Genomic DNA, 22,325 nt, shown 5'->3' on the forward strand with positions numbered 1-22,325 from the left:
CTGCCCTGCTGGTGCCAGTTTGAGATGTCCGAGGTGCCCCCAAAATTGGTAGTTTAGGATTTTACAGGTGTGGGGGATCAGCTGTAGGTCCGGACTGCATAAAGTAGTCTTGGTCAATACTGGTACGGGTGCTTCGGGAGCACTACACCCTTAGCAGTGGTGTAACCCCTGAGCACGCGTAGGCGAAAGACCAGCACCATCAAGAGAATATTTTTGCTTTGTAGTGGGACTTATCCTGTGTCTGGTGCAATCTGACATCTGTTGGTGGTACTGGTGTAAGGAAATCTGGAGCGGTGTGGTAAGACTCTGGTGAACTTGTGAAACAAAAGCCACCTTAAAATCAATTGGCAATAAAAGGAAAACAATTTTCTGACAAATCAAGGGACAGAATTTCTTTGAAGAGCATTTTGCAAATGCAGAAAGTTATCGGCAAAGTTTAAGTCAAATTTCTGCGCTTCCCTGTGTAGCTCTGAGTCATGCAACTGGAATGTGTTATTATTTTATTTTCCTGTGCATCAGCTGACTTGAATTAGCTTTTGGAGCCAATATGCCAAAGCATCTTCTCTTGCCAAAAAGTTCTGAAATATTTAGTTGGAAGTTCTGCATCATGCATTAGCGCCTGACGCTCTTCATCATCTTCCAGTGCATCCACTTTGGCAGAGTCCGCTTACAATTCCTGGGGGCACCCGACAGTCTCCTATCAATATCCAGTGGAGAGACAGTGTTTATGACCCTGTTCTGAAGCCTCTGAAAATCAGCTATGACCCAACAACGTGTCTTCACATCTGGAACAATGGATATTCATTCCTGGTTGAGTTTGATGATTCTACTGATAGATCAGGTAAGCAAAACTCAGAAAAATCTATGTAATGTATTATTAATGGTTAGAGAGGAGCAATCTTTGCATGTTGTAAAACCTCAGGTTCAGTAACAACACAAATGTTGAAAATGAATGTACAGTAGAAGAATGCTTTAGCTAAATGCAAATTTACAGTGATGGGAATTGTAATGCGGAAGTTCTACATAGGCCTCACTTTTATTATGTATATATCACTGTGGACATTGTGCACAAATCCTCTGGTGTAGGTTGAAATTGATTCTTATTGTACTAACCTTAATGTCCACCTTTTGATTAGGTCTTGTAATATGACAGCTTCGTCTATGTAAGTCAATCTTCAGTCATATGTATTTTAAATGAGATTCCACCATTACACTTTAATAAAGTAATCTGCCACTTATCTCTTTTGCAGTGTTAAGAGATAAATTTAATGCATTTGAAATAATCAGCAGCAAAATGACTTCCAGTTGGAAAGCATACATACTTATCTCAAGCTTTTGGAGAATTAAATAATATTGAGCTGCTACCGCAGGTGCATGTGTTCCTGTTGTTTTAGTATAAGCAGGAGCCCATGCATGCAAAATCCAATTATGCGTTCCAGCAATTTGTTGTGAATAAGTGCACTGATCCGAGCAGCTAAATGTTTCTGAAATGCTTGACAGAGTCAATTGACTTAAAATCAAGATACTGTTACCAAATTCCAGATTTCCTGTCCATTGTTCCTTTTAAAAGTTGACTTTACCAAAGGACATTGCTGGTATGTATAAAGAAGATATTCTGTAAACGTAGGTGAACTGGTAGCAGTTGGTCAGGGATATTGTGAAGCACATGGTTCATATTGATTACTCGGTTTCTCCTGGAGGGAAAAATTGAAGGACCCTGGGCAAGTTTGAACCTGTTTGATTAGAGTCATTTATGTTTAATGTGACTGTTTACCATGAGAGATGTTAGAACTGGGTAAGGGATTTAGTAATGCTCTTGGGAAAGAAGCCTTCAGCATGCTAATAAACAAATGCTTTTGTCTCTGCAATACCAGTGGTTTTGGTTGATGTTTGGAAAAAGGCTGATAAAAGAACGCAGCAAAAATTGTAGTGGTGGAACGCATGGAGCTTTCAGGGGCTTGTGTGATGTCTGGGTTTTTTTTTGTTTTTATTGTTTATAACTGTTCACCCAGAATATTAATTTCCAACCAGGGAATATTCTTGCCCTTGTTCATTTGAGCGATACGATACGTAATGAAGAAACCAAGTAGTGCCCTTCTGTTTTTACAGTACAAACTGCTATTGTGTTAGTGAGGTGGGGTTAGGGGATGGACTAAGATGGAGACATTACTTGTTAGCTCATCAGTGATTTTAACTTACTAACTTTAGATTGGTTTTTTAATTTAACAGTCTTTTACTTTATACAGCTATACCCCACTATCTGTTGAGGATGCATTCCTGAAAAGCGTAATGGTTTGCAGTTCAGTGGATAACAAAGTAATTTTTTTCCCTGCAAGAATTGAGGTAATGGAGGGGAATTGCCTGCAGGAGGTTAAGAAATGCGCAACACTTAAATAGATGGGGACAGTTTTTGTGGCGTAGAAGCAAGCGTGGAATCATCAGGACTGCCAGTTAGAGGAGTGCTGGCCTTTCAGAGGCTGGCTATTCAGCTCTGAAAGATCTTACCCACTTCACCTGTAAGACTGAACACTTGAGGTAAATCTTTAAGTGTGAGGCATTCTTGCTGCCTCTTTCTGGGTGGCTGCCTTTTCTTCATCATCATCATCATCGTCAAATTAAAGTCAATGAAGGGTGATGACAGCTGGTGGAGGGTGGCATTAAACTACCAGTGACAGGACTCCAAAATGACAGACCGAGAAACAACAGATCACGGGATGTTGCTGTATAAATGGCCAGGTTTTCAAGTGCCTGCCTCTCTCCTCCACCTTTCTCTTTACTCTTGCTATTTCTGATTTTTCTTTCTGCCAGCTTCTGTCTAACAATAATAGAAATCCAGAGAAGAAAGCTTATGAACAAACAAAAAAAACCCAGCAAAATTGAAACAGAAGATGAAAAAGACAAAATGAAACATGCATCCAGGATAGACAAAAATGCCCAACTCCTGAGATGAGGCAAAACAAGACTTGGGCAAAAGATGAAGGTAGTGCTGCAATGGGGTGTTTGCTTATGAGCAGAGCAGGAGGATGAAGAAGAAAGAGGGTGTGGGGAAGGTATGTACAGAACATGGTCCTGTCTGTGTGCATGAATGCCATCTGCTGCAAGGAAATGAAATTGAAACAGAACTAGGGTTACAATAAAAAGCTAATATGATTCTTTCCGCTGATTGTTATTAGAGTTCCTTTAAACTTCTATTTCATTTTTAAATTATCAAGACTGGTAAGGTGAGAGGAAATGAAATGGCAAAAATGCTTGTAAAGTGACTGTAAGTTCCTACTTGTTTCCTGCCACTTTCTAGTGTCCACTATAGGAACCTGATTTTCAATGTAACGTGTGCCTGTGCCTAACTTTACTAAGGAGGCAAACATTCAAGTGAATGTGATTATTAACATGAATGTAGTCACTTGTGGGTTTGCATCGTCACATAATCAGGAATGGATAATGTTAGAGCACAGAAACTTTAATTCTGAAAGACTTGGCAGTGCGGGCCACATCTTCATCACATCCCTGAAAGTTACCTTTCTCCATCGTGATTTTTTTTTTAGTGATGGTGTTGTGGTTTAAGCCCAGCCAGCAACTAGGCACCACGCAGCTGCTCACTCACTCCCCACCCTCCCAGTGGGATGGGGAGAACTGGGGGAAAAAAAGTTAAACTCGTGGGTTGAGATAAGAACGATTTAATAACTAGAGTAAAATAAAATGTAATACTGACAATAAAAATATAATAATAATTATAATGAAAATTAATATTAAAAATAAATAACAAAACAACAAGAAAAGACAAGTGATGCACAATGCAATGATGCCTGAGCAGTGATCTGCCCCTCCCAGCCAATTCCCCCAGTTTATATACTGAGCATGACATCCTATGGTATGGAATATCGCTTTGGCTAGTTCAGATCAGCTGTCCTGGCCATGCTTCCCCCCCCCAGCTTCTTGTATACCTGCTTGCTCACAGAGCATGGGAAATAAAAAAATCCTTAACATAGGATAAGCGCTACTTAGCGACAACTAAAACATGAGTGTGTTATCAACATTATTCTCACACTAAATCCAAAGCACACTGTACCAGCTACTAAGAAGAAAACTAACTCTATCCCAGCCAAAACCAGGACAGATGGTCATTATTGCATTTATGCTAAGAGCTCAGCAGCAGTGGATGAAATTAATTAAATGTCAATTTGCATAGCTTGTTTTAGCTTACTCTTTTATCACAAGCAGGCCTATCTAGTTAGAATTTCAAAACTGCTGGCTGGCTTTCAGGAAAAAAAAAAAAGACAAGAAAAGCTCTTAAAGCCTCTCATTGTTTTCTCCTTAGCATTAAAGTGATTAACTTCTTTTCAAAAGTTGTGTTGGGATTATGTACTTTATACAGTGGTTCTCTATAAAATTTAACCATGACACATAGTTAAGTAAAAATCAGCAAATGGGTCTCTACAGCTACATATTTATTGTTAGCCCTTTGGAAGTAATTATGGTCTCTCATTTACCAGGTGCTGTGATGTAATAACTAGCAAGAAGACCTTGCAGGGTATTTCTGGTTCAGTTAGAAGGAAATGAGTAAAACCCAACAGTACACAGAAAACTAGGCATTGACTTTTTCATTTATGTATTTCCAAAATGATGAGAGGCCTTCTGAAATCAGGAGAGCAGACTGAATGTTTACCTTTACTCATGGCTAAAAAGTGCATTAAAGCTTCCAGAAACTCAGAATCTTGCTCATAGGCAAACTGTGTGTTTAGATACTTTGTGGAGTGTAGCTTGAACAGTTTACAGTAGGCACAATATTAGCATATTTCTGGCTGTGCAGGAAATCTTTTAACATTGGTTATGCAGTCTGAAAGCTGCATTGAAGCAGAATAGTACATTTGGATTTTTGTAACTTGAAAAAAAGTAGAATTGAACATTTGACACAGCGTACTGATTTTTCCAGCAAAATTGCATTTTTGAAGTCTTGTATTTTCATGGGAACTATCAATATTTTTCATAGATATTGAGGCTTCACTGGGATGTCATTTAATAGATGTATTCATTGCGTTGTCATCATAACATGTTTCTTCTGGTAAGGCTGTTCTCATATGCCTGCTCAAAGAGAAAGAGTATAAAATGTAACACGTAATCACCATGACTCTGCCAAACTTGATGTGACTTGGAAGAAAAATTCCCTTGAGGGGAGATGGATGAGGAGACTGTTTAGCGTATCTTCAATTTGATATAGTTGATTCAGACTGCAAGGAAAAACAATGATGTGTTTGCTTGAACAATTTTGTCATAGCCAAGTGAAGTGTAAAAGTAGCCCAGCAATAGGGGACTGTTTCAGTTAAGAAAGTTGCTTCACCTGATTTTTTTTTTTTTTTTTTTTCTGGGCAAATTTATTTCAAGGAGGATCTGGCTGTGTTATTTGTCTGGACGATTCAAAATCATGTTTATTAATGTGTGTCTTGTTTTGTTTTTTAGTAATCGTTGGAGGTCCCTTGGAAAACCAATACAGGCTAAAGCAGTTCCACTTCCATTGGGGAGCTATAAATGAGTGGGGTTCAGAGCACACAGTTGACAGTAAATTTTACCCTGCGGAGGTATGAGATAAAATGCTGAACAGTGCAAATACTTGTGGGGACTGGAGGCTAAGTCTCAGGCTGTCTGTGACTATACTGCATGCTAGAAAACTCCCAATTTGAAGAATTGCAGTTTGCTGTTAAGGATCAGACCTGGTAGGTGCCACAGCTCATCTGCTGTTTTATTAGTTAAGTTCATATTTACTGTAGTTTTTGGAGAAGAACACAGTCTTAGAATTGAACATTGGCCCCATTAGTGAAAGTTTCAGTAATGTTTTCTTCTCCCTGAATGTTCCTGGGGTAGCTGCCGGACAAGCCAATGGCAGGCAGCAAAGTGTCATTGGTATTCCAGCTCTGTCTGGGTGGAGTGGCACAATTCTGCTTGCCCTTACTTCTTTTAAAGGGGAGAAGGATGAGACAGAAAGCAGACTGAGGGCATAATCAGGTCTTAATGAACTCCCAGGTCCCAGCTAATGTGGTGCAGATCAGGTGGACAGCAAATACTGAGGTAAATGTGCAAGCTCAGATCTCAATTGAAAAAAAAATTAAGTGCTTTACCTCTGAGCTACAGCAAGCTAAGAGTTCACATGAGGTGTACAATCTGTTTTCTTGGGAGTATGGCACATGTACTGCATCTCAGCTGATGTCTCTAGTGGACCTCCAAATCTCCCAATCCTTACTGCTTTAAAATCACTTTGTTTATTGTTACTAAGTGCTTGCAGAGAAACAAAGCACATACTAAATACTTTTTTAAAAAATATTTACAGAGAAAATGGAAGATTATTTAATTCTCACAGCTGTACCTGTAACTCAAGAATCCTGCTTACCTTGTATATGATAACTGTCTTGTGTATGTGACCCCAGCGCCTTGGCTAATGTTAGAATGTTTATTCCAGTTACCAACAATTTTTTGTGCGTTTCTTAAGTCGTTAGAATAATGTATAGCAGAGTTCTATGGTAATATAGTGGTTATCATGATCACTTTATTTTCTGTTTTCAACTCTTAAGCAATTATTAAAGCAGCAAAACTTTTGTGATTAAGTGACTACTAAGGCATAGTCAATAAAAAGGATGGAGCTGATGGGGAAAAATATAGATTAAATTGCTCAGAGAGGAAAGTATGACAGGTATAAACACAGTTATATGCCAAAGATGGAGAATTTGAAAAATTATTATAGCTTATTTTTTACAAGTTGTTTATCTCCTGTTAATGTGTTCATAATGGTGCCTGTCAGTTTGGCAAGATATTTTTTAACAGCAAGACTGTACGACTAAGTTTTGGGGCTGGTGCTGGCTATCTATTTAATACACAAAACCCCTCAATGGAATGCTTGTATTGGACTGTAAGGAATGCAGAGGAAGCTTATGTTATGTGCAGGAGAATGTTCCTTAGCAGAATAGCACGCTCTGTTCTTCCTGTTAAGAGATGGAAGAGCCCTTCAGTTCCAGGTATACTAAGCTTTTTTTGTGCCTTTAACTAGCATTCCTATAATCAGTCTTCCACAGGCAAAATCCCTTTCATAGGTGTGAAATGCAGTTTATGGGTCTTTGGCTGTTGTTTAAAAAAACTCCCTGCAAAAAAAAGCAGGGAGTTACCATTATTTTCCAGTAACATTTTGGTCCCCATTTTTGTGGTGTGTGTGATTTCTGAGGTAGCTCACTGCAGTGTCTCAAATTGCCAAGGACCAAATGTAGCAAAGAGCAAAAGTCAAGTTTCTTGATATCATTGCTGTGCGCTGTGCTCTGTGCATGCGTTGATTTCGCATTCATTTATATTTCAGTTGCATTTAGTACACTGGAATGCCGTTGTGTACCCAACTTTTGAAGAAGCTGTAATGGAAGGTAACGGCTTGGCTGTTATTGGAGTGTTTTTAAAGGTAATTTCACTTTGTGTAATAAGCTGTAATGATGCCTTTCTATTTTAATTTTGTAAAAACTTATTTGGGACAAAATAGCTCTAGATTTTTATTGTTGTTGTTTTCAAAAAATACTGATTAAGGTAGATAGGCAGAATGTCAGCTTAATGATTCTCTAACTCTGACTGTCTTCTGCAGCTGGGAGCACATCATGAAGGGCTGCAGACACTGGTTGATGCCTTGCCGGCAGTTAAACACAAAGTAAGTATTTTTAAGTGTCCCACCAGTTATCACTCAGCATAGCTAATGCAGTCATTCAACGTAAAGATTACTTTGAGAATAGCAAAATACTAATAAATGCTTTCTTCCTTAAATGTGAGTAGGGGGCCTGATTAATCAAGAATTCACCCGAGGTGTCATACTGGAGGTGGGGAGGAAGTTAATTTTTAAGGAGGAATTGTATACTTTAAGCTTTCCAAACGTCTTGGTTTAAGAAATGATGCTCTTGATATTGTATCCCCTTAGAAGGGTAGGCACATGTTTAACGCTTGCCCTCACTGAAGCCTGCCCTTCTGCTTCTATGAAAACAGATAACCACTGGATTAGTTTTCATATGTTGTTTAACTGGAAGGAACTTTCTGTGCTGTGTAAAGTGGTAGGTTATTTCTTGTGGAATTAAGGCTTTCAGATCCTTGAGGAGATTATTGTTTGCTTTTTTTTTAAACACTGTACATTTTCTGCTAGGGGAATGGGACTCTTTCTTCATAGCTGATTTCTGACTTCTGCCAGGAGAGGGAGTGGTGCGTCTCTGACAGTGCTCAGAAGCAGTTCATGCTCCTTTAGGTGCCTGTTCCTTTTGAAAGTACACACAAAAAATACACATCAGGAATTTGGTGGCTTGTAAGCACATCCAGTTGAAGTTGCTGTGCCATCATTTATCACAGTAAAGTCTTTTTTTATCCAAATAAATACTTAATGGCAATGCAGAAAAAATTCTGCCAGATAAATGCCAAACAAGTCAGTTCAGTGCCAAAAAGACCTACAAAAATCTGTGAATGTACATCCATTATGAGAATATAATATTTTACAGCATATGAATTTGAAAGAAAATAAAGGCAAGATCTTTAAAAAAAAAAAAAAGTATTATCAAACATTAGGCTCATCAAGCTGCATGTGGGCTGCTCTGAAAGGGGTCTCATTTCCAAAGGATGTTGGTCACTCAGCAACTCATCAGCACTTGGTTTAAAACGTTTGAAAACCTTTGTTGCCTTGCCAGCGTTATCACTGACTTAAGCACCAAACCCTGAGGAACATCACCCTGGTGAGGAGGAGGAGGAAGGTCAGATAATAGCCATTCTGATGTCCTTGCATCTTCCTCTCACATGAAGGGTGAAAGCCCCCATCTAGAATCTTCTGTCCAACCCCCTATTTTTGAAAAATTCTTTACTGTAATATTCCTCATTCTCAGTGGGGTACCAATAAAGCCTATCTAAGGAAAAACAGGATCTCCTTTCCGGCATTGCCAGTATATCCTGGAAATACCCCATGAGTAAAATGTTTGTGTAGGAGCTTGAGAGCCCATGATTTCCTACATGCTGTCTGGTATCTCACTTGTGGGAGTGCACATTCTGGAGACATGAGTACCTGGTATGATTTAAATAAAACTTTAGTCCTCTTCCCTCTCCCCACTGCCTAAAATCATGGTAAAAAGTAAAAGCACTATTGTTTGCAGTCTATTTCTGGCAGAACTACCTGAACTTATTCCACCACTTACTCTTTGTTTTTCCTGTTTGCTTCTAGCTCCCACAGAGATGTAGTCAGTTACTCCTTTGCACTCCTTGTTTCTTCTGCATTGAATTCCTAATGGCTTGTGGGGACAACAGAAATACTTACATTTTGCCTACTCACTAGCTGCCTCTTATTCCTCAAACCCAGCTTACCAATTTTGTACAAGTTTATGGGGTTTTAAATTATTATTTTATGTAGATCATTATTAATAGTCACAATACCTAATTTTGCATATGCATACATAACTTGTACAGTATTTAATCTCATTGTTAAGATCTTTTCAAATCTTCTGTCATTTTTTTTCTCAAAATATGATTTCTAAAAATAATTTTTTCTGGGGTTTAGGATGCTGTTATCGAGTTTGATGTCTTTGATCCCTCCTGTTTGATACCTTCATGCCCTGATTATTGGACCTATGCGGGCTCTTTGACGACTCCCCCACTTACCGAATCAGTCACATGGATTATTAAGAAGAAGCCAATAGAAGTTGATGAGAATCAGGTAAATCTCATGCTTACATTTCAAATCATACCATACCTGTTTGACTGCCTGCTGCCATGGAGGGGAAGATGCACAGAAGTAGTTGCTTACCAGTACCAGTAACTCTGTGTGAATACACAAGGAACAGTGGCTGATTCGCACCCGGTATTTGTTTGGGGAGGAATCCTGACATTAATAACAGCTAATATTGAAAGACTTAAGACCTCTTCAGTAAGCAGTTAAAGATGCTTCTCCAGCTCTCCCATAGAGGTTTATCTTGATCTGTGATAAACAATGCCTTATGCTGGAAGCTGCCCCTTGAAATCTTCTAAGGTTATTTATTGGAACACTGCATAATTTTTCTCTCCTTACCAGAATGCAGCCCTTTTTGTGGTAGGGAGGGAAGAGAAAGGGCAGGTTTTTTGAAATTCCAAAGTCTGACCTTTTGTGCTTGTTCTTGATAGTCATGTGCATTTGCACAGAAATCTTGCAGAGTCTGCAAGGGCTAATCCTCTGCTCCTCCCTTCGGTGGACTCTGAAGGTACAGAAGGGTTTGTGTGTGGGTCTGAGTCCTTCACATGCCATTCTGATGGTGAGAGATAGACTGAGTCCCCACTGGGTTTTCTCCTTTGCCTTTGTAGGCATGTTTGCTCTATATGTGGCTGTGCTGTCCTTGAATTCCTTTTTTTTTTATTCCCCTTTAAAAAGGACAGACAAACAAAGGTTTCAGCAACTGTTTGTATTACAGAAGTTATTTCAAGTGCAGGAGTTCGCTGTCAATAGTCTGTTCTGAGACCAGCCCTAACTTGTCACCGTATGCCCTCTACTGCTTTTAATTTTAGTACTTCATGTTTCAATGTGATGTTATTCCTTAGTATGAAGTAGACGTAGGGACAAGTAGAAAATGGTCAGAAGGAGGACTCATTGGAATTGTACTAGAATTGTGGTTTTTGTTGGAAGTTTTCAGGATTTTTTTGTCTGTTCAGAGAAGTGGAGTACTTTGAGGGGCATTGCAGCATAGAACAAGTCTTGGAGTTTGTTGCAAAGCAAGTAAAAATGAACAACCCCCCAAAATCTACCGCTTTTTTGTGGTGTAAGAGGCACTGAAAGTTATCTGTGCATTGTCCCTGGTTTTTGAGGCTTTGGTTAATAATGAAGTGAGTCCAAGAACATGAGGCAAAATACTGAAATTTTTTTTTTTTTTTAATACAACTTCTGCATGGAGCTAGTCCATCTAGAAAGTCATGCTCCAAACAAACACTAATTCTGAAGAATAAGCATGTACGTGATCTTAATGTTTTAGTTTACATAAAGGAACGGGACAGGAAGAACTGAAGATTGTTAACAGAGCAGAGAGAACTGAATGCATAGTGTATCATTCTTCTTTTAAATTAAAACTTTTTCTTTTTTTTTTTTTTTTTTTTTCTTGGCTCTTCACTCTCATTCTTTTATGGCATAGAAAGGCTCATAGTTTACTTAACGTTGTAATGCCCTTGTGAGCATTAAAAGCTGATCTGCTGCATACTTTATTTTGATCCCCAGTTATAAACCACTGAGAACAACTATGTAGATAGTTGCTTGTTGAGGTTCCCTCTTTCCTGGGTGCCAGCATATGCACATCTGTATAAGGTAACAGAACTCCAGGAAGGGTGTAAATTAAGAAGGTTGGAGAGGTTTATTTAAAGATGGCATATGTTCCAGTATTTGAATGGGTATCAGTTCCATCTAAGACATGCCACATTTGAGATTTAGTTTGCCTAAAGATGACAGTTGACTGACAATTCATCTTCTGCATTGATATGGACGATGGCGTAATCTTTGCCAGCAGGTGACAAAGAAGTGCCAGAAGTTCCTGCTAAAATTTCTCAGAAAGCAAATGTAATAGTACCTTTGATATATTTTCCAAGCATGAATGATTGTGTTTTGTCGCGAACTCCAGTAATTCTCCAGTTAGTAAAGTCACAAAATGGGACATTTCTCATTCTCAGCTGGAGGCATTTCGGATGCTGCTCTTTACTTCAGATGGTGAAGAAGAAAAGAGAATGGTAGACAACTTTCGCCCTCTTCAGCCATTAATGAACCGAACCGTCCGTTCATCCTTCCAAAGCAGGCATCTCTTGAATACTGAAGTACAGCCCAAGGACCACGCTGAGCAGATCAGGCCATAGAGGGCCCATGAAATGTCAGTCCAGACTGCAATACCTGGATATAATTGATGTTAGTTTTTAATTATTTTTCCTTTTTCTGCAGTGTGTATATGCCATACAGTTTCACAGCCAGCCAGTTTCAGTTCTGCTAAGTGCCATTTGACCTTCAGTAGAGAAGCTGTGGGTTTTTTTTATTTTGGCTTTTTTTAAGAAGTAAATAATGTTAAGCCTTAACAAATTGACTTGCTTTAAAGCAAGGATCAATAAGGAATTATTTTGACAGTTAAAGGAAAAATAAGGGCATGAGATCTCTTCCCCTGCCTCTCTTCTGAATTGTTCTGTATCTCTGTCAGTGACTAGCATGAATTAATAATCCCAACTAAAAACACGTTAGCAGGCAGGAAGTGTGAAGAAGTGAAAAGTATTAATAGTGATCAGGTCCTTTTGTGGAATTGTTTCAGAGGTTTGGGAAGAGAACTAGCTTCTCTGGTCACATATACAGAGACATTTTATCTTCTTCCTTTTTCCTTGGTGCTTAGGATGACAAGAGGAGAAGGAAAAAAAAGACTTATAGAATCTAACCTCTTTCCATTCTATTGACTGCGTGATCCATGTTTGATATGGATGCTGCAGAATGTCCACTCTATCTATACCACAAGCCAGAAGACTTTTTCTAAAACGTTTTAACAAATGTGGAAGCTTTTAGCTTTGGCAGCTTTTACTTTTCTGTATTAATAGTGTACCAGGAGAAGAGAGCAGAAGAGAATTCACCAGTATGTCAAGATTGGCAAGAGCAGCAAATTAGGCGAAAATGTCCATTTGATTCCAGGAAACTGATCACATCAAAGGAAAGCAAAATTAGATAAGCCCCAGCTGACCCTCCCTATGGAATTTGGGGAAAACAAAACAAAACAATTTCTGAAACCTAATCCAGTGCTAGGAGAGTACGGACAAAATGCAGCATTCAGATACTTGAAGGATTTTTTCCAGTAACTCACAGAGCGCCAGTGCACTCTCTTCAAAGTTTTGTCTTAAGATGTACTTTTCTTATAAAAAGAGTTATCTAGCTTCAGGACAACTGGGGACCAGGCTATATTGATAGCACCTTACGGTAACAAAGTTAAGTGGTGGTTGAAATTTATTTGTGGACCAGATAAAATTGTTGTGTAAGCTGCCAGCTGTGGAGCCTTTATCGTAGAGTTATGGTCCAATTGCCACAAGTATTAACTACCTCTGAAGCATACTACTATTAGCCATAATTTTCTCTCAAGCACCTTTCTCACTGGCTTTTTATGCTTTACTGTATTTAACAGTGTGCCTGTGCATGAAATTCATGTACCAAATGTAGGGTCAGATTTTCAGATGAGGAACAGGTCTGTCTGTAAACTCATGATGTGATCTTGATTGGTTGTATTTGAGGAGTCTTCCTGGAGAACAGATGCTACTTGGTCTGATTCTGCCAGTAAGCAAAGTCACTGGTTGCTGGTGTGGTTCAGCACAAGTGAAGCCAGGACACTAGCTTGTCAATGCTAAATTCGGTACTTTAGAATCGATACTCTTTTTTTAAGTCCAAGTGTTCAGTTTAAAAGCACTTTAACACTTCTTAGTGTGACCCTGATGATTTTAAGGCTTTTGAATATTCTTGTTTAACCAGTTAAGTGCCCGGGTCCTGTCTTTGCTTCCTTAATAGCACTACCTCAGGCTGTTGTTATGTTGCAACAGTTGTGCCTTTCTCCCGTGGCAATTTGAAATGTGGCCACTTAACCTTAGAGTGACTCTACATAGTAAATGTAAGAAAATCTCTCTTCTGTCTCAGTCTAGTATACTTATTTTTACTGTGTAGTATATTCAGCATGGCAGTATATATCTTTGGTTTCATTACCTTTCCCAAGCCCTTACTGCTTGGTTGAACCTTACCATCGTGGTTGAACTCTGTAGAACTATACCATCTATACCAACTTGGTTGAACTATACCATCTCAGATGAACTATACAGTTTTTGGCATCATCAGACAGACTTTTTACTATGTTCCTGGTCTGCAGAATCACATCAGTGATGATTTTGCCAGAGAATGACAGGTTCCAAAATAATTTTGGAAGGTATATCTACAATTAGCAATAGGAAAAGAATTCTTTTACTTTCTTCCTGAGTGTACATGATCTAGTCATTGTTAAGCTTGAGGTTTTAGTTCAGTGCTGTTCTTGCAAACACTTTTCTGAGGAGGACCCCATGGAAAGATGGCAGTGATTCAGAACTGGCATATATCTTGTCTGTCTCTGAGATTTTTTGCTACTCATTATTAGCAGTTAGGAAAAACTGTAACACAAAGACATCTTAATGTTGCCTTCACATTTAAAAATACAGGTGACTGAGCAGCACTAAGCTAGCTATAGGTAGCCTGCATCAATATCCCTATCATATATGAATGGGTCTTTTGAAAAGCTTAATGCAATTGTTCAAAGTTTTTTAGTTGCCTTGGTAATTTTCATGAAGTTTTTCTGTACCTCTGATCCACTGAGCTTGTTTCAAATTAATACAGCTTTCCTAGCATATGCAAATACAAAATATATGTTTTGTTCTTAGGGAACTACTGTGGTGTAAATGTTTAATCTTCAGATGCTTCATAATGCTGTAGTATGCTCATACCCAACTGAGTTCTCAATGGTTAGGTCTGCTCCACTGAAACAAATTTTCTTCCTAGGTGTGTAAATCTCTTTTTAACATGCTCACCACCTTGCATCCATCAGAGCTGATGTTGGATATTCTATTTCCAGTGATCTATTTAAAATTCTCATAGAGATTTACATACTTTGTTAAAGTATTGTTGTGGAAGTTTTGTTAGAGAATAGGTGTATTACCCAGTCATACAGTTAATAAGCTATACTCCATATATATTTAGAAAAAATAATATCTAAGTATACTGACATAAAATTAAACAATTTCAATTTCAGCACTGATAGTTTTAAATATCTGGAAACAGGGTCAACATAGAAAAAATTAACTCTACTGTGCTACAAAAATGAGCTTTACAAGGATTTTCTGTTACAGTTATTTTGCTGCGTTTTGAGTCTTGCATTTATGTGTTGGTGTTTTAGCATCTCTGGTTAAGGTAGGCAGTATCTCAGTTGCAGGGTGGATTGTCGTTGAAATTAGCAGTCTGGAAATGAACAGAAAGGTTTGGGGTTTTTTTTTTGTTTGTTTGTTTGGGTTTTTTTAACTTTTATGTTACAATGACTGTATTGGTCTTGCAAAAGTTAATGTCAAGAAAAAGAGTTGTGTGTGCCTGCACATGTGTATGTAAGAGAGGCGGTGGGATATAATTCTTTTGCCTTATTCTCTCAGTTGCATGCAGGGAAAAACGATTTGATTGTTGGACTAGAGCTAATATTTGTAATGATTTTGCACAACTAAGTTAAACTCTATTTGAAAGGTGTCTGCATGGGAACCTTCAGGCTCTTCTTTTAGATGGTACAATACGAAAGGGTCAAAGCACATATTTGTATTTGTCCTTGCATAGTAGTCACTTCCTTTACTTACTGTACTGGGAAGGCGTTCCTGTGGCAGTAAGTACTAGGAATTAAAGGCTGTAATAGAAGTAATCTTGAGGACAGCTTACTGAAAAGGGAGGAGAAGGTTTTTGAGCATAGATAGGCATCTGTGTTGGTCTGACTTCCAACTGCCTTTCAATATTTCTGTTAAATGTCACTCTTATCAGAAGTCTCATTGTTGGTGACTTCTTAGTTGGAACGACTTCATTTGGCGTTTGAATGTTTGATTCATATTCCTACATTCCAGAACTTTCCCACCAGTGCACTTCAGGTGTACGCCACCACGTATACCTGACCAGTCTTCTGTCATAAATGGCTTGCATTGGTATTTTTACCGCAAGTCTGACTGGAGTGTATCTTCTGGCTTTGAAAGCTATAGAAATGGAGATTGCTTTGATCTCACAAAAATCTACTGGGTTTTACAGCACTGGAATTCTACACAGCTTACTTTTGAGGAAGGGTCCCTTTTTCTGCTCAACTTCATAATCAATAGTATTTGCTTTAAAATTTGAATGCCTTAATTTTGAATGTCTTGTATTTCTTGGCACATCTTTGCTTTTTTTCTTTGTGCATCTTGTTTTCGTGGCAGTTACTGTGTTGTGTATTGTAATGTATGTTATCTGCCTAATCATAAGTTACTGAAATAATTGTCTTTGCGGACAACATATGTAACAGGGAATGCCTTTTGTGCTCCTAGGATACAGGCCTTTTTCCTCAGTTTTTACCCAATGTAAAGAAAATTCCAGCTGCTGGATTTTAAACTGTTACATTAGTGTGTGACTATGCAATAAAGAAACACAGAGAAACCTGTGCCTGTATCTCATTGTGTAATTAAGCTCTCCAAGTTAAAAAGTAGATTTTCTGTCAAGAAAAAAATACAATTCCTCCTTGAGAATGAACCAGTTCATTGTGAGTGGAGTCTAATCAGATGTCAGACGTTCTGTGATACTTAAAAGCTATGAAAGACTCTGCTGGAACTGTATTATAATTGGAATGAAAGAACAATGACTTCTCTGTTGCCGCTGTACTGATGGAAGGATATCTAATTATTTGTTGCATTCAGTTAGATGCAACTTGCCATCTAAAATGGGATTCCAGATTTTGAGGATCTTTGCTGAACTACTTCATTTGATGCTGATCATTAAACTCGACCTGTCAACTAAGCTCCTTTTTCGGTTGTGTAATTGGTCTTGATAAAAGTGAGCGTTGATCTGATACGTGGTATAACTCTCAAGAGTTTCACATTTAGTGGTTGTGGCTACAAGAATCTTACCCGAAAAAAAACTTTGAGTAAAATAAATTACTTTTATTGATAAAAATTGGCTAGTCAGGTAAGCTTTAATTTCTCTGTCTCACTGCTTAGCCATGCTTAGAGTCTTGATACCATATAGGTGTGTTATGCTTAGCTGAATTAATCCAATCATGTTTCCGCTTCTTTTGACAGGAAAAGTAGGAGATTACATTCCTGGTAAGGAATTCCCCGTAAAATAATTGTAGACAATACTTTTATATAAGGCCTCCCAAACCATGCTATTTGGTACCCTTTGTGGTAGGCAAGCCATTTCAGTTTGAAGAAAGAGTGGCATGGGTTAAGAGTGAGGCCAGCTCCACTATTTTTACTATTTAAGGGTTCTAGAAGCTACCACCACTTCCATTTACCCAACAAGAAAGCTTATAAGCTCGTGTATTAGTGTAGTTGGGGTGTCTGCTCAAGAAATGGCTTATTTGGTTCCAGCAGGCTGTCTTATTTTGATCAAGGCAGCTTTTCCGATAAATGGTTAAGAACATACACATTACTTCTAACAAATGGCCAATTTACTTCTGATACTGGTAATTATTTGTCTTTCTGACAAATAATTCTTTCCGTCTTTCTTTTTGATGTGACAAACCTGAAGTGCCTGAGTATTAGCATATGGAGAACTGATTGTATAATCAAATAGTCTTCAAAGATTCTGCAGAATAACTTGGGGGCCTGAAGAGAGTTAATGTTCATGGTCAGAACTGATAATAATACTTAGCATTTGTGAAGTGCTTTGAAGATACAAAGCACGATATGAACACACCCTAACACCGTGACTGCAAAGCAGGTATTTTCTCAGTAATACAAATGGAGAAACAGTTGAAGAATTAACTCTGATTAATTTGCAAGACAGTCAAGTATGTGGTTGACTTTAAATATGGCAGTTTGGTGCCTGCTATTCCACTGCTACTGGATCCCAGGATTTCCCAATGGAAATGCTGTTAAAACTGAGACCGAAGTCTGCAAATTCTTAGCTGTCGGTCTATTAAGAAATTCCCTTTTGGAAGAATTGGATGCAGAGAGAAGAAGATAACTTGGTCGCATTCTTGTGAAAGTTAATGGAAATTTCTGTGAATTAGGTTAATACCAGGTGTAAAACACCAATCATCAAGCAGTTAATTTACTTGCCTTAAGGTAAGAACTTAGTCTAGAGCACTGCTGAAGTAAATCCATCAGTGAATGATTTTGTTCACCCAACTATACAACTGAGTTTGAGCATTTATCTGAAAATATCTGAAGCATACATCTTATTTCAATTCCAATCCTGTCTGCTGGATCCTGATGTAATGAGGCCAACACAGAGACAATCCCGTATGTTGTAGGTACCTGGTTTTTTTCTGATTTTGTGGTCCTGTGAACATTTTGCCTAGGATAAAGTATGAAATAACAGTAACAAGTAAATGTTGGGTAAATCTTACTTTGAGAAATAATCATTTTAGACTATAGCCATATAGCCTCGGTGATGGGGCTAATGTTAAGCTGTTAAGCTAAAGAAAGTCTTTGGGGGTTTCAGGAAAATTGTGTGATAAATATGTTTTGCTGTTTATTTGTAAATTAATTTTCATAGTCTTTGCAATCTCTTCAGGATCCCATTTCTCTTTGAAAACTAGGAAAACATGCTCGGTGCAAAGGTAATTTTATTCTAAGCTTTCTTCCTAAATAGGGATGCTTCTGTAAATCGAGAACCACCACCGTTTTAAGCCTCTGGGCTGTTGTGGCTACTAGCCACTAGGTGTCAGGTTCTGATTAGTGCTTCAAGGGGCTGCTCAGGCTTCCTGTAATGGTTGGAAGTAGTCATGATGCCAATTACCAGCGTGAGGTACCTGAAAATGCTAAATGAAAATGTTGCTAAAATGTTACATCTTTCCCCAGAATGCAGATCTCCCGTTTCTCTGAGATATCTTGCAGAAAACCTCCTGATGCACCCTACTGCCTGTACTGAAGCATGTCTGAAACTTGCAAGGAGGAGGATGGTCCGGGGAGGAAGGACACTGACCTTGGGTTTCAGAGCTTGGGCACAAGTTCTTGTGTGACACCAACTGATCGCTTGCTGTGAAACAGCTCCTCAAAGGTACCGCTTCCACCTTTCAACGGGAAGGATTGTTGTTGAGAATCAGAGGTTCCAGGCTTTAGCCTCTGAACTCATCTCCTATCCCGCAAGGGCAAGAGGGAGTCTGAATTTGCTAAAGAATTGGCTCTTTAGGCACTGTTGTCAAGTATCCAAGTAAGTACCCTTGGATGCGAAGCCTATGCCTTTGTTGAGGTAGTGCGATCGAAGTTGCTCATTTTGCCTGCACGCTTTGCCAGATTGGTGATTTTTTTTTTTTTTTTTTTTTTTTTTTGCAAACAAGTCTTTTTGGTGATCTTGGCGTCCAAAACGACAGGCAGATTTCTGCAGTGCCTCTGCAGAAATGCAGGCGATGCAGCGACGGGGCCTTAGCCTGTGCTTGTGTGAATCCATCCAGTAAGTGCACTAAAATCAGGTGGGGCTGGGGCGGGGGGGGTGCGGGGGGGGACACGAAACTGGGAGACGAACTTCAGGTTTACGCACGCACACGCAGACCCGTTCTCCTTCGTGAGAACACACAGCCCAGCCTAGGCAGGAGAATGAATGGCAACCAGCTTCCCCTCCCGGCAGCTGACACCGAGGACCCCCCCCCACCCCGTACCCCGGAGCCGGGGGTAGTAGAGGCGGTGGGGGGGGCCGCTTTGGTCTGCTGGGGCGCAGGGAAGGTCGGGGTGGGGGGGGGGGGGAATGGCGTGCCAGCCGCCCCCGCCTGGAGGGAGACCCGCCGGTTCCCGGGGGCACTGCAACCCCCCCTCCCTTCGCCCTTCCTCCTCCTCCTCCTCCCCCCGGGAAGGAGGCTAGGCCGTCGCTCCCCGCCTAAGCGGGAGGCGCTCGCCGCACGCCGCCCACCGCCGGCGGAACAAAAGGAGCGGCCGCATGGTGGTGGCGGCGGAGCGCCTCGCCGCGCCCGCCCCGCTCCGCCGCCCCGCTCCGCTCCGCTCCGCGCCCCGCTCCGCGCCGCGCCGCCATGTCGGGCAGCGGCGGCGGCAACGGCAGCAGCAATGCGGTGAAGAAGAGGAGCCCGGCGGGCTCGGCCTCCTCGCTGGCGCAGGAGGAGGAGAAGCAGGCGATGGAGAAGATGCTGGAGGCGGCGGGCGGCGGGGCGCAGGAGAACGGTTGTCCCCGCTCGCCCTCGCCCTGCGCCTCCGCCGAGGGAGAGGGGGTGACCCTGCAACGCTCCATCACGTTGCTCAACGGCGTGGCCATCATCGTGGGCACCATCATCGGTTCCGGCATCTTCGTCACCCCCACCGGCGTGCTGCGGGAGGCCGGTTCGCCGGGGTTGTCGCTGGTGGTGTGGGCCGTCTGCGGGGCCTTCTCCATCGTGGGGGCCCTCTGCTACGCCGAGCTGGGCACCACCATCACCAAATCCGGCGGGGACTACGCCTACATGCTGGAGGTGTACGGCTCCCTGCCCGCCTTCCTCAAGCTCTGGATAGAGCTGCTCATCATCCGGCCCTCCTCGCAGTACATCGTGGCTCTGGTCTTTGCCACCTACCTGCTCAAGCCCATCTTCCCCACCTGCCCGGTGCCCGACGAAGCTGCCAAGCTGGTGGCCTGTCTCTGTGTCCGTAAGTACCCGCAGGTGCCTGCTGTCCTGCTACCCCCACGTGGCTCCATCGCTCGCCTTCCCCAAAAAGTCTGCCCAAACAGCTGGCTGCCTCGAGCCCGTCGCTGTGTCGGAGATGCACCGTCTCTCCTGGGCTACGCTGGCTGCGTGCTGGGTTTTTTCAGGCTGTTTTGAACAGCGTGAGTAGGAAGTGTGGCCCCATCCCAAGTAAATTGAGCAAAAAAAATCCCAAAATGCCCGTTACGGGCTAGCGAGCCTCTCCGATTTCTGGCAACGCAGCGAGCGGCGCGTGATGAACGTAACGTGTATTCTGCCCGTGCGCTGGAGCGGGATTTGTCGCGCCCTCCTGCGGGAGTGTGTTCGGGCAGGGTAGAATCCGCCTTGCCAGCCCTGCAGTGCTGAGGTGCTGCGGTGGCTGGGATGGGCGTTCATGTGCAGACATCGGTGAGGATAACGTGCAGTTGGGAAGTTATCCGTCATGAGCAGCTAGCTGGTGCTGAATGTGGCCTGTGCTGCAGTGCCTGGCTGTTTTCAGCACCAGTTCTGAGATGTTTCTCAGCTGTATGTGCGCTCATACCGTGCTCAAAACCTGGGGTTTGGGGGTGGGTTTTTTTTGCTAGTAAACATTACATCTCACGAGATGTTGCCTTGCAGAGAAGTTCAGTCAGGCTGCGGTGAATTTAGGGCTACCGATGTTTGCCATGGCCCACAGATCACTCTCTCCTGCTATCGTTTTTATCGTCTCTCTGGTATTTTGAGGTTTGCGGTTTTGCCAGTGAAGCCCCATTTTCCATTGCTCCGGTGATTGCAAAGTCATCCCGTTCCAAGTTCCTCATTCTTTAAAAACAAGACCATTTTCAGCCTTACTCTCCTCATTTCCTATTCCATCTGTGTTCTACTCCACTGGTAGTTCTTGTGCCATTGTAAAGATGTATCTTGGGAGAGGATATAATTTTTTGTGAGGGCTTTATAAAGCATTTATTTGGTGTATGAAGTTACAATCAGTTGATCTTTTTATTTTTTCATTTTGAGGTTGTGAAGAGAAGTCTGCTTGTTCGCGCTGTCCAAAGGGAGATTGTGTTAGATTCCTTCACCCTCTGAGGATCGCAGGCATTCAAAAGTTGCAGCACATGGTCGTTACGGGAAGATATATTGTCTGTAAATGTCTTCATACGCAAACTGACAAGAGTTTTTGGTAGATACGTTACATGTCACAGGCAGGGCAGCAAATTGTACTTTTCTTTGGGCATGATTGAAACTTATTCATTCCCCAGATAAATTTTTAAGAACATAATGGCAAGTAGACAGCCATGTGGACTTTCCATCCAAGTTTTTAACAAAGTGGAGTGCATATATTAAGGAAATAGAGTTACACAACTAAGAAAGCTGTAGCAGGGTTAGAAAATAGTTCTGCTGATGGGTTTCTTGCCTCAAGTAGGGTCTTGTGAAAAATCTGGTTTTAGAGCTTCCCTGCCAGTCTGCAATATGGTTTCTTCAGTGACAGAGAGAAAAGGGGCATGCATGCATGCATGCACGCATGTGGCATTCACATTTTTTGCTGAGAAGCCAACAGAATTAGAGCGTTGATTAGATGGACTTTTCTTACTGTTTTATGTGAAAGTTTTGCTGTGCAAGAACATACTGTAGTTGGCAAAGCCTCTGAGAACGTGTTTCTAGTAATAAGTAACTTTTCGTCTGCAGGACCTTTCCCAAAACAGGTAGGATGAGGTGTCCGTGTTCCCATTTTACTGATCAGAAAACAAATACAGAGGTAAAGTAGACTTGCCCCTGGTGAGATCTGTTTAGTGACAGGGTGGTTTGCAGTATGAAATTTCTTGATGCCAGGTCTCATTCCCTCTTATGCTTCTCCAGTAAGTAATGTGTCTCCAACTTTCTTTTGCTAGCAATTAGTAGTTTTCCTGAAGCAGAACTTGTTCTTGAACCTTTATCTTGAAATGCCAAGGAAAGAGTTGCTAGTTCTACAAATCTGCGTCATTTCCATGTGTTTCTTCTTTA

General features: G+C 41.0%; 2 protein-coding genes across 2 annotated transcripts in view; both read left to right on the forward strand.

Moving 5' to 3' along the window:
• CA5A (carbonic anhydrase 5A) overlaps positions 1-16,534 on the forward strand; it is a 17,537-nt gene extending 1,003 nt beyond the window's left edge. The window contains 6 exon segments of the mRNA XM_030023945.2: positions 644-841; positions 5,455-5,573; positions 7,334-7,429; positions 7,607-7,669; positions 9,542-9,697; positions 11,665-16,534. Coding sequence (XP_029879805.2) covers positions 644-841; positions 5,455-5,573; positions 7,334-7,429; positions 7,607-7,669; positions 9,542-9,697; positions 11,665-11,844 — 812 coding nt within the window. The 3' untranslated portion in view covers positions 11,845-16,534.
• Positions 16,535-19,581: 3,047 nt separating this feature from the next.
• The window catches only part of SLC7A5 (solute carrier family 7 member 5), a 41,232-nt gene continuing 38,488 nt past the window's right edge, over positions 19,582-22,325 (forward strand). Inside the window, exon 1 of the mRNA XM_030023917.2 lies at positions 19,582-20,310. Coding sequence (XP_029879777.1) covers positions 19,707-20,310 — 604 coding nt within the window. The 5' untranslated portion in view covers positions 19,582-19,706. The remainder of the gene's footprint in view (positions 20,311-22,325) is intronic.

The sequence above is a fragment of the Aquila chrysaetos genome, chromosome 9 (assembly GCF_900496995.4).
Source record: "Aquila chrysaetos chrysaetos chromosome 9, bAquChr1.4, whole genome shotgun sequence".
NCBI lineage: Eukaryota > Metazoa > Chordata > Aves > Accipitriformes > Accipitridae > Aquila > Aquila chrysaetos.